This window comes from Puccinia triticina, chromosome 2A (genome assembly GCF_026914185.1).
Source record: "Puccinia triticina chromosome 2A, complete sequence".
Taxonomy (NCBI): Eukaryota; Fungi; Basidiomycota; class Pucciniomycetes; order Pucciniales; family Pucciniaceae; genus Puccinia; species Puccinia triticina.
The window spans coordinates 8,690,317-8,702,885 of NC_070559.1; the positions used below are offsets into that span (position 1 = coordinate 8,690,317).

The following is a 12,569-nucleotide window of genomic DNA, read 5'->3' on the forward strand; positions in this document are numbered from 1 at the left end:
GGCCACGCAGAATAGGGGTGGGCATGTGAGGAAAATCCTGGCTTAGAAATTCAGTGAACCCTCTGGCCTCCTCTGGCATTACTTCGCAGTCCCCAGAAGCTCGTTGGGGCATCAAAGCATGCATTTATGTATTTATTAGAATATGTTTGTGTCTCTCCTGGGTGATTGGGCTTGAGCCTTGGGTGGGATCTGCAAACTCTGGGGCATTTCTTCGTTCTCCGCAGCCAAGCCATCTTGCCCCAGAGTTTTGTTGCCTGCCCGGGGCCCCGCTCGGCGCGGACCGAACGTCTTGTACATACATAAATCACGCTTAGATCCTCGCTCTCGGTACATAACAGCTCCAAACCCTCTAAACCTGACATCCTTTTTCGAACCTTTGAGTCATATTGCCTAGTAAGTACCAATTATCATTTTCTGTCACACTTTTGCCGGGCAAGTCTCTAATCCTTTGGTCCAGCAACATGTCTTCAACTGACCAGAAATTTGAAAAGGTGAGTGATCGATTGACCTTCAATTCCACACGAAAGTAAACTGGACGCAATCGAAGTTAAATACATTCCGATCATCAAGGTGGATTGACTTCAGAATGCGTTTATTATTTGTTTTTGTTTCTTTTGAATATTACTCCGTGATCCATTCAGGCTAGGGATATTGTCAATAGTCTCCCGAAGGATGGAAACGACAAACCGACTACAAATGAACAGCTTGAGTTCTACGGCTTGTATAAACAAGGTACGTCATTCCTATGAGGTGCGACGACGAAGATTATCATTATAATCGATCACTTGTTTCTTGATGTCTAGCTATCGTAGGCGATGTGAACACCTCCAGACCGGGTATAATGAGCTTCGCCGAGAGACACAAATGGGTTGAGTCACTTGGTTTTACGTTTGATAAAACATATTTTATCTATCCATGTCACTGTCTTTGTGTTAATCTCCTCTCGTCGTGTTCCTATGTATAGGATGCCTGGAAAGCGAGAGAAGGCTTGAGCCAAGAAGATGCCAAAACCAAATATGTTGAGGTACGTGTATTCCATCTTCAGGTTTCTGAAGAGTTATTTATACAGAGCCCCTGGTTGAATGTGCTCTTCTTATCCTCTCCCTTGATCGCTTCCGACAGTTATTGAAGTCCAAGCTAGAGAAAATTTCAGACCAGGAACTAGCCAAAAAGTTTTTGGAGCAAGTTGAGTGCTATGATTCCAATCTCTTCTGTTTTGATTATCTCTTGGAATGGATCAATCAATCCATGTGTTTGAGGAATATTATCTGACTGGTGTTCTGGATTTTATTCGTTTGTTTTTTCATCACTTTCTACAACTTATCCTTATTCCAACCGCTGTTCGGCTGTGCTATGGATCTTTTGGATTAGCTCGAAGCCCCATGATATTGTTGATGATATTGTTGATGATATTGTTGATGATATTGTTGATGATATTGTAGAACGAAAGCAGATATTCTATACATATCCCGATCTTTGTCTTATCATTTGTACACCAAACAACAAATAAAACATGACATAACTGTTTCAACCCGCCATACGTATATATTCCTTGTGCGGCTTGCATTCTCCGGGCAATGTCCAAGCACACCATGTGAATGAATGCAATACATGATCAGTATGTGACTAAGAGGCATCAGCGTATGAGCCGCTAACTGAACAAAATCCCACCCTCCAACTAGTACCCCTGAAGTGGCAAAACACCTTTTGCATTGCGCCAACCGTTCCCTGCGCGACAGTGTCCCCCCTCTAAAAACATAGGGACTTTGGCCGTTTAGCTGGAGAATATTTCAGTGGGACAGACATTTTCTTCGAAGTCTTTGTATCGACTGCATGCTCTTTTGGTGAGAGTTTTGCTTGTGGCATGCTTCTCTGCTAGATCAATTGATGTGATTGTGGCTATGTATCATAGAAATTTCTTCATCCTTTTTTACCCAAAAGTCAGTTAAATTCCAGCTTTTGAGCTCAGCACAGTGGTGCCTGGACCAAATGTCTCGCAAACTGCCATATATGATTCAGTACTCCAGACTAACAACAAGACGCTCTGTTGCACATCAAATCACACGCAGGCGCAGGCAGAATCACAGCCCGGAATCAATATCACCTGGCGGCAAGACAAAAGTCATCGTAATAAGAAAAACATTTAGACTAAGATGGAGAGGAATTGATGAAGCGTACATGTATGATGCAGATGGCCAGAAGTTAGATAATATGAAGTTGGGAGATGTAAGAAGTGATAATAAATATTTTTTTCGAGAGAGATAGTGTCCTTTTCAACTAAGATGAGATATAAAAGAGAGAAGACAAAACAATAACAAAACGGGCTCGAATATCAAGTATCAATCAGAAGAAGGCAGAAATGGGGGATTGAATAAGTAATAGGATGATCAGAAAGGTAACGGTTTCATCAAGAAACTTGAAATTTAAATAAAACAGAGGGATAAGAAGAGGAATCATTTGAGTTTGGAAGAGAGCAAGTTAAGAAAGGAGCGAGAAGACCTGATATAAGGAGATTTTCCATTGGGAGACGGCTGATGCTTAGCAGGGGATTTAGAGCTTGTTGTTGGGGAAGCAACGTAAGGGCAAGGATCGGTATTAGAAGAGTTGATTGTACGGAAGGAGGTATTCGAGAAGGATAGGGTGGCTCTGTCAAGAAGGTTGAAGGAAGGACGTCGGTTGGAGGGGTCTTTTGAGGGTTTTGAATCTGACTGGTTGGTGATGCGTTGATCGTCGGTCGAGGCGGAAGGGCCGAGGGGCTGCTGGTCGGTGGGGAGGAAGGAAAGGAAGGCGCTGAACCGGTTCTTAGTTTTTTGGTAATGGCCGCTAGCCGGATCTCGGGCAGGCGGCTCGGACTGGGGCAGCCTGTAGACAGTGGTAGGCCCGCCATGATGTTGTGGGTCGGCAAGCGCCGGGCTGGACTGTTGGCTGAGCACGTCCTCGAGCTGGCTCTCCAGACAGGTCGAGCTTCGGATGCGACCGCTGCCGCCGAGGATGAAGCCCAGCGACTTCTTCGGCTTCACCTTCTCGCTCGCCGCCGCCATCACCATCCCTGAACCCGGCGAGCTGAAGCCCATGTGAGAGACCGGACGTGAATTGCTCTTAGTGGCGCGTTGGTCCATCTTGACGGTTTGCGCTCGCGCCTTGAGTGGACTCGAGATGGGTGTCGGAGACGAGAAACATCCATGTGCCTCCTTGCCATGATCGTCCTCCTCTTCATCATCATCTTCCTCCTCTTGCCTATTGAATGAGCCGGGCAATTTGTGTTTGAAATCTTTGGTTGGTGTGCTCTCGAGGGCGAGGCCTGATGGACTCTTTGATTGTACATTGTTGTTGCTCTTGGGGACTGGAGTGGCTGGTCGCCAATTTGTTGATTGAACAAATGAAAATGTCAGGTCGGGTGCGGTCGGAGCAAGAACGTCAGGGTCGGATAGACTATTGGAGATCCAGTTGAAGGACGAGACTGACTCCAACGAGGGGGTATAGGACGATGGAGTAGAGTAGGAGATGGATGAGGAGGATTCTGGGGGGTTGAAGACTATGGGTTGTTGATTATCGAACTGGATGGTGGAGGGGAATATTTTGATCATTGCTGGATTGGTGTTGGACCTTTCCATATTGTTGTCGTTGGTGGATGCGGTGTTGGTAGGAAGTCCAAGAAGATCTATTGGCGTATCCTTGGGGCGAAGGTGGAGGTCACCTTGGGAGGTGTTGCTAGAGTCAAGAGGGCGTGCTAACAATAGATTGTCGAAATCCAGCTGGAAGGATGAGAGTGAGGTTGAGCCTGAGCAGGAGTCTTCTTGCGAAGAAGGTTGTTGCACGGCTAGAGACTGCATCTTGAAATATATCTTCTCCTGCCGCCCAAAAAGATGTCCTGGCTCGAAGAATAAATTTGTATTAGGATAGCGTTTTGAACTGAATCCAAGATGGCAAGCGAGAGACAGTGAAAAGAGAGCCGAATCAAGTCAGTCAAAATGTGAATTGAATGAAGCGTCAAAGGGCGATCAAGGGTTACTTAGACTGACTTGGTTGCTGATGTTAACCAGGGGAGGCTGCTTATAAGGCAGGATGGAAGCAGTATCGAAGAAAAAGTTTGTAGTCCAAAAAAAATATAGAAGTCGACTGCAGTACAATGCAGATGGCGAGCGCAAGAGGTAGAACCAGCTAGATGAACTCTATGTGTCGGGATCTGATGTATTTATACGGCCACAAGAATGCCTTGAAGTCGAGATGGGTGTGCCTCCGGGCAAAAGAGCGGCGAGCTCACGCGTCACAGTCGGTGGATGGATGATGTGATCAAGATACAAATGTATAGATCAGAAGTCGCGGTCCTACGTGGGCAGGCTGCAGGGTATGATAATGATAATAATAGTAATAATCAAGTGGAGGATGAGAGAAAGTTATGGAAATCTGTCAAAGATATAGTCAAAAAGAGAGGGGAGGAACGAAATGCCTGCTAGATGACAGCACACACAACGAGGGAAAGGTGAGAAAAGTTGTTTGAGGAAACCGCGAAAGCCAAACAGGTTTTAATTAATTGATAACCAATCAATCAACATAAGAAAGGGTAGACTCGGTTTGGCTGACTGCTCGCAGTAGCTTGTTAGTGCTGAGAAGGAGAGGCAAGACAAAAGCAGAGGGAGCTAGCATCACCAGACGAGATGACGACTAGCTATAACATGGGCAAGCTTGGACGAGAGTAGTCTCAAGTCTGATTAAGCGCACACTAGTAGCTTGCAAACGTCTCATGGTGAGCAAAGAAACGGAAGACAGGGGGCACGAATTGGCCAAAAAAACAAACAAACGGAAAAGGTTGAACTCCCAATCGGATTAATCAGACTCGGGTGATGGGTGGGAAGCCAGGGCTGCTGATGGCCGTGGAGCTCCGCAAATCTCTCCGGAGGTTACATACATATTTCAATCCATAGCAAAAAGCAATCAGGGGCCGTCGAGACGACTCCTTGCCTGGCGGCAAGGTCTCCAACACAACTCCAACCTCAATGCAAAAGATACCCAATGCCGGCCAGGCTGCCAGCGGCCAATCCAAACTTGGCTGGGTTGAGCCATCACGGCCCAACTAACAGGATTAGAGGAGATGAGCTCCAAAGACCTTCAACGGCATACCCCGCGAGAAAGTTTGACTAGCTTATTTGCGCCAAAGGCTCCTTCGGGGGAATGTCCACTTTACTCAATTCAGGGGCATTTGAGAGCAAAAGGGATCTACCGTTTGGAACAAATTCAAGGTAGTTTTCCATTCCGGGTTGTTTTGACGTTAATCAGCATTGGAATCATCGTGATGGTTATATGTGTCTGCCATGCATGATCGACAGAGGAGGTATGTTGTTACATGGTACAGCTAGATAAGCATTGGGCTGCCTACTATCGGATGACCTTTCCAAGAATATTGTATCGTTTCTTGAAACTGGGCACGGAACAGACACGGGTCAGATTCGTTTTCATGAGATTAAAGGGACGTGATAAGCCCAGACAAGGGTTTGCTGGTGATGTTGAGCGAATCACGCATTGGATGCACTTCTATTTTCTAGAGAAAGGACGGCAGAAAAAGTGAATGATCAGGAGCAATAGGCGGCTTACAAGGCAACCCAATCGTCCAATACTTTCAGCTCTGCTTCACTCAGGGAAGAGTAATCCGCAATCGCATCTTCGACTTTCAGGCTGCTCTGCCCCAACCCTTTACTTCCATCCTTTCCCGCGAATACATGGTAGCTACCTCCAGGTCCGTATACATCTCGCTTGTTGGACACATCAAATACGATGCCTGATCACCAAGTTGCATGCGAAAGAAAGGAAAGAAATCGTCAATTTGTGGAATTTAGCCGTTGCTTGATAAGATAAAATGGTTGTTCACCTTTGATAGCCACATAGATCGGTTTCGAAGTATCTGAGCCATCAAATCCAGATAATTCTTGCGGCGTGAAGGTGTTATCTTGAGGAGGGTCAAGCTTGAGTGCTGGATCCGGTGTCATCTTGCTCGTTGGCTTCCGAGATGGTCGCGGCGTTGGATCCACTTCAACCCTGCCATATATTGCGTGCAGGATATCCGGTAGACAATCCGAAATATCTGGTAGAGGACAGCGGATCACGCCAGATATCTGAGATCCGGGGTTCCCCAACCTGCTGATGTGGACGGATATCCGATGGCGGAGGATGTTTCTGGCCTCCACAATCTTGGCACACTCACCAATCCCGAACTATCCGTCCCTTCAGTCCGGACAGAAAAATCCCACGGGCGCCCACTGGACAGCCCGCGCCCCTCCACGCCGTTTAGCAGCTGTGACGGGTCGGGCACAAGTTTGGAAATTTCAGGAAAGTGGTGTCTGTGCCCGGCCCAAACCCGGGCGGCCTCGGGCGCGCTGATGGACACCCGGCCCAATTATCATCCAGCTTATGTAGCAGGGACCTTCCGAAAGGGACCTGTCACTTGAAGCAGGGACCCTCCGAAAGGGACTTGATAGTTATGTAAGGCTGTGACGATGTCAGATTGCTGGCAAACTGGCACCTGACTGAGCGTGTACAGCCTCTCCGTCAGAAGTGTAACTAAGACATGGACTAATGCAGCCGCTAGCTGTCCATGTCTGGCAAATCTACCGAGAGGGTGCTGTTTCTGCGCTTTGTTGCGGAATTATACATGGAGTGTCAAATGCCGGGGATCTAATGGTCGAGTTACCGGGGACACCTTTGATAATAACGGTACATTATTAGAAACACGCGGACGAGCAAGTCTAGTTGACTTGAGAGAAAGCACACCTTTGATAATAATGGTACGTTATTAGAAACACGCGGTGTGGTACGCAAAAATGTGAAAAATCAAAAGTTTTTCTTGTGTACATACAGAATTCAATGCCATAAATGGACTCCACGGCTAAATTAACCCCTATTCCCCACTGGAAGCATCACTGGAGCCCCACTACACTGGAAGTTAGACCCTCTGGACAACCTGTAGCACCCAGTCAACCATCTGTCAGGCGCCTCAAGTCACATTCCCCGCACCATTCTATCCCCACTACATATATTGGTTTGGGTTTGTTTGTTATGTACATGACATCATGCAGCACTGCCCCTGCAGGCTGTGCCCCTTCAACTGAATGGTTCCCCGCTGTGAGAACTCCTTTGGGACGGATGGCAGTTCTGCGAGGGGGAAATACCAGTTATAATATTTCAAAGATGTAAGAAGCTATTACAACTGTTACGGGTGGTTTGAAAGACCTGCCCCTCTATGATACTACACAAGGATTCTGACAACAAAATTATTTATTGTTGTGGCAAAATAATGATAGAGAAAACTATGTGCAGCAGTCTCTTATCAGACCTAGATCAAACTTGAATTCAGTGGAAAGTGGATTTTGTGTGGGAAATGGAGTTAGAGCAGTTTACAGCAGCCTTAAGTCAGATAATGGAAATGAGCCTAAACGTAAGATATGTTTTATATGGTTTGACATGTTTGTGATATGAAAGTGGAGATAAACTGATACAAGACTTCTGAGAGAACTGATGTTATATGTGAACTATTCAAAGTGTCTTTGCCCTCTTCCTTAACCTTCAGTTAAGAGCACAATGGGTTAAGATCACTTTGACTTGTTAGGGGCACAAGTGGGTGATACTTTCTACTTGACTACTTAGAACTACTCTGAGGCATGAAAGATGTTAATGGGCAACTTGATTGAGATCACACTACTGGATTTTTTGTGGATGTGACTTGTAACTCTGAGTGAGATGTGTGTTCTGGTTAGGATTGCCTGAGTGGCATGCTCAAAACTGAGGAGGGAAAATCTCCTCCTTTTATAGTAAAATGTGAGGGATTTTTGCTGGTGGGGATCCTTGTGAGGGATTTTTGCTGGTGGGGATCCTTGTGAGGGATTTTTGCTGGTGTGACCACCACACAGGTGTCCATGTGGTGATGGTATCCACGTGGTTGTGGTGGTGGTGTCCATATGGTATCCACGTGGTTGTGGTGGTGGTGTCCATGTGGTGTCCACGTGGTGGTGTCCATGGCGCCTACACAATTATGGAGGTGTCCACAGGTGGAGCCATGCTGTGGTACGTGGGTGGAGCCAAACAACAACCCTGGAGGTGTCCACAGGTGGAACCATGCCGTGGTGCGTGGGTGGAGCCAAACAACAATCATGGAGTTGTCCACAGGTGGAACCATGCCATGGGCAGAGCCAAACCACGCCACTACATACACTATGAATTTGTCCTTGAGTCTAATTCTATGCTATGTACTATCAAAATATCTCTACAGTATGTAATTATGCTTATGAACACAGTATAATACTCGTAACGTTTGCCTGAGTGCAGCTAGCCTAGTGGTTCCAGTGAGTGACTAGGGGTTAAATGACCTGTAGAATCCTATTATGCAATAATACATCTAGAAATATGTCTCCTTCTCAATAGTAAACTGTGACTTTATGTGATTTGATACTTGAAACACTTTTGGCACACCACACCACATTCTAGTTCCTTCTAACTCCACTTTGTTTGGTCTTATTACATCACATGATCATTCCCTGCACAGCTGATGCGCCCCTTGCATAAATTATGACATCATCTGGCACAGCCCCTCCTCATGTATGCACCCCTTGCATAAATTGTACACAGCCACTCCCTCTTAACTCCCTCATGTTGTACAGTCCAGGCCAGCTAAAATACCTCACTCAGGGGCTGCCCTGGAGCCAAAATCCCTCACATTTGTCTATATAAGGAGCTCTCTTCCCCCCCATTTGGAGTTCCTCAGTTTATTACTCATCAAGTTATATACTCACCCATCAACCAAAACACTTACGTACCCACTCAACCCTCTTACTTACATATAACAACTTTTACATACTGAATAACAACCTTTTTTATACTGTGTCACAAGAAACTTATCTTGGGCTAACCACTCCTATCACTTATTAAAACTTGCCAAGCTTACCTTGGTGGGTCTTGTAGCTGGTAGTATAGAAGGGCAGAGCTTGCACCTCCTTCATCCCCTTCTCCATTCAGCAAAAGGGTTTCAAAACCACTTTTGAGTCTTACAGCGGACAAGCAAGTCTAGTTGACTTGAGAGAAAGCACACCTGAAGACAAAGGTGATGAGATTGCTTGAGTTTGAGTTTGATGATTGATGAAAACAACAAGAAGAATGAAAACAAATCAAAGCGGACCTTTGATAATAACGGTACGTTATTAGAAACACGTGGACAAGCAAGTCTAGTTGACTTGAGAGAAAGCACACCTGAGATGATCGGAGAACAATATGAACCAATGAGTGAAAAGGATTGAGCGAAGATGTGGAATGAAAGTGAGAGAAATATGTCAGGAATACCTGAAGACAAAGGTGATGAGATTGCTTGAGTTTGAGTTTGATGATTGATGAAAACAATAAGAAGAATGAGGAAACGGATACAATGGCGGAAGTTATGTATACAAAATCTACATCTATGGTTAGGGTTTTCATAAGTCTAAAACTTGAGCTTGAACTATCTTCATCCCGCAGCCGATAGGTTTGCCGTAGTAGTTCAATACCCCCCCTCTTTCATTGCCCGTGCATGTACAATGCCTTACATACATCCAGATGCTTCCTCCTGCCCAGGGCTTTCGTGCACATATCGGCCTTCATTTGATGTGTTGAGATGTAACTGATTTGAATCAATCCGCTGTTGTAGATTTCTCAGAGCCAGTGATAAACTATGTCAATATGTTTTGTACACTGTTGAAAGAGTGGATTGATGGCCAGCGCAATCGCGCTTTGATTATCAACGTGAATGTTGAATTTAGATTGAATTGGACAATTGAGGCTTTGAAGCAGAAATTTTAACCATATGGACCCTTGAGCTCCTTTGAAGAGAGCGCGATACTCCGCTTCAGTTGTTGAAGTTGAAACCGTTTGTTGCTTTTTGGAACACCACGAAATGACATTCCCACCAATTGTTGCAATATAACCGGAGTATGAGCGTCTATTGTCGGTGCAGTTAGCGAAGTCGGCATCAGTGTATACAGATACGTCGTCAAGATTACAGTTGCCGTTAAGTGTGATGCCATAATGTTTTGTGCCTGCCAAGTATCTGAGCAAGTGAGTCACGGCTTTCCAGTGAGACATCCCCGGTTTCTCAAGATGCTGAGAGAGCTGTGAAACTGCAAAGGATATATCAGGCCTTGTGGAGACGGCAAGATAGTTGAGCAACCCCAAGGCCTTGCGATAGTTTATTTTGAGCTGCAGAAAGGCTTGATGATTGGCGTCAGTGGCCTTAACTAGTCTAGTATTGGCAACCATGGGAGAATCTGTCGTCCTGCAATCGTGCATGTTGAAGTTTTCAAGAATGGATTGAGTGTAATTTTCTTGAGTCAAAGTCAGGGTTTTTGAGTTGACACGGGTTAGTTTTATGCCGAGGATGTATTCCGCTTCGCCTAGATCTTCCATCCTGAATCGTTTTGAGATTAGTTGCTTGAAAGTGTCCACGTCGTGACTGATGATGATCATGTTGTTCACGTAGACATGAACGAAGCATTCCCAACCTTTCACTTTGGACACGAATAGGCACGGATTGGCCTGTGATGGATGGAAATTGATGGATACAAAGAATTCTTTCAACACAGCATACCATACTCGCAGCGCTTGCTTTAGCCCGTAGATTGCTTTGTTCAGCTTGAGACAATGCCCTTTAGGCACGGAAAAACCTGGTGGCGGCCGGAGGTAAACTGTTTCTTGAAGAGTACCATTTAGGAAAGCGTTTTTTGCGTCCATTTGGTGGATCTTGTAGCCTTTGCAGAGGCCAATGGTGATGATGGTTCAAAGGCTGGCCGTTTGTCCAGTTGGCGCGTAGGTATGAGTGTAGTCATGACCTTCTTGCTGGCGAGAACCTTGTGCGCATAGTCTCGCCTTGAATTTGACCACAACACCAGTAGAATCCTTCTTTTTCCGGAAAACCCATACCGTGCCTAACAATGACTCATCTTCAGGAAGTACCGCGATATCCCAGACTTTTAGATCTTTCATTGCTGTTAGCTCCGCATCAATTGCTTTTGTCCATGAACTTGAGTCAGAAGACAGCATTGCCTCTCAATACGTGCGTGGGATTTCGGAAGCTTGAAGTGCCATGGCGAAGTTTGCTCTTCGCTTAGAATGAAGAATGTGTGACTCGTCAATGTCTGAGCTTATGTTACAAGGCGCAACGTCTGATGTGAAAACGATATCCCAACCTGGTTTTGGTCTGACAACTGGAGTGAGGTCTGATTGCTGATCGGCTCCAGAGGTGGAATCCTGATGGTGAGTTGATGTCAACTCGTTTTCAGATGCAGTGAAGAAATCCTGACGAGTATTGTCTTGATCAACGTCGAAGTTGTTATCCTCAAGATGATAGTTTAACGCCTGCGTTTCTTCTGTAGAAGGGGATTGAGTGGATGAGGTGGAGTCTTCCATGATTTCGTCGAATTCTGGAGGCGACAAGGGATCGAAGTGATGTGAAGGGTCAGCTGAAGAAAAAATAGAGACTCCTGGGAATTCTGTCTTGACAAATTTGATGTCGTGACAGCGCTCTATTTTTCCTCCTGGGAGGAGAACGCGCCAGTTATGCGCTCCCAGCTTGTACCCGAGGAGAAGTGCCTTCTTGGAAGTGTCCCCGAATTTTCCGTCAAGAAGCTTGTGAGGGATGTTGACATAGCAAAGGCATCCGAATGGTTTCAGCCGATTGATGTTGAAGTTGGTACCATACCATTGATTGTATGGGTTATCCCACTTGATGCCCTTCATCGGTGTTATATTTTCAAGAAAAACCGCTGTGCACACGGCTTCGCCCCAGTATTCAGATGGCAAGTTTGCTTGCTTTAGTAGACATCAAGATTTTTTGGCGGTCGACCGGTTTCCTCTCTCCGCTACCGAGTTCTGTTGAGGTGTGCAAGGCGCTGTGACTTGCGTGCTTATTCCTTTACTCTTCAAGAAATCCAAAAATTCCTTTGAGTTGAATTCTCCCCCCCCATCGAATATAATTGTCTTAATGTTGGCTTTGTGAAAATTCGTAACTTCATTGTAGTATTGCATAAAGAAGGAGAATGTTTCGGACTTTTTTGAGTAGTAATCAGTGATTTTGAAGTAATACTCCTTGCCGCCGAAGGATGGAGGGTTGATTCTCCCACTGAGGTCCATGAAGACGTACTCAAGTGGTTGAGTGGCAGTTGGAAGAGAGGATGGAAATGGTAGTCGATGAGATTTCGATAGACAACAGGCATCACAGTTGACTTCTTGGTGCAATGGGATGTTTGGATACATCTTTCTTAGCGCCTTGAGGTGGGGGTGTCCAGCAGACCTGTGAAGACTGTTGACGTCAGAGAGGATGGACAGTTTTGCTTGAGAATCGACAGACTGACCTTGAGATGAAACGACGATTCTTGCGCTGAACGTTCCCGATGATATAGCTCCTGAGAGAATTGTGACTCCTTTTCTGACGATGTCGAAGGTGGATTTTCCCGTACGAACAATGTCGCATTCTCGCTCATAAAGACAACCTAAGCTGATCCAGGTGCCTGCGAGCTTTGGAACAAGAAGTGCTTTGATCTTGATAGGTTCCTTTGACT

At 45.7% G+C, this 12,569-nt stretch overlaps 2 protein-coding genes across 2 annotated transcripts; both read right to left on the bottom strand.

The window, feature by feature from the left end:
* Window positions 1-2,453: 2,453 nt before the first annotated feature.
* Window positions 2,454-3,614, bottom strand: PtA15_2A909 (uncharacterized protein; the record flags this gene model as incomplete). The annotated part of the gene is made up of 1 exon (XM_053166978.1): window positions 2,454-3,614. One exon carries the CDS (start codon window positions 3,612-3,614, stop codon window positions 2,454-2,456), a length of 1,161 nt encoding a protein of 386 aa, XP_053018147.1.
* Window positions 3,615-5,588: 1,974 nt separating this feature from the next.
* PtA15_2A910 (uncharacterized protein) lies at window positions 5,589-5,984 on the bottom strand (the record flags this gene model as incomplete). The annotated part of the gene is made up of 2 exons (XM_053166980.1): window positions 5,589-5,776; window positions 5,867-5,984. 2 exons carry the CDS (start codon window positions 5,982-5,984, stop codon window positions 5,589-5,591), a joined length of 306 nt encoding a protein of 101 aa, XP_053018148.1.
* Between the last annotated feature and the right edge of the window lie 6,585 nt (window positions 5,985-12,569).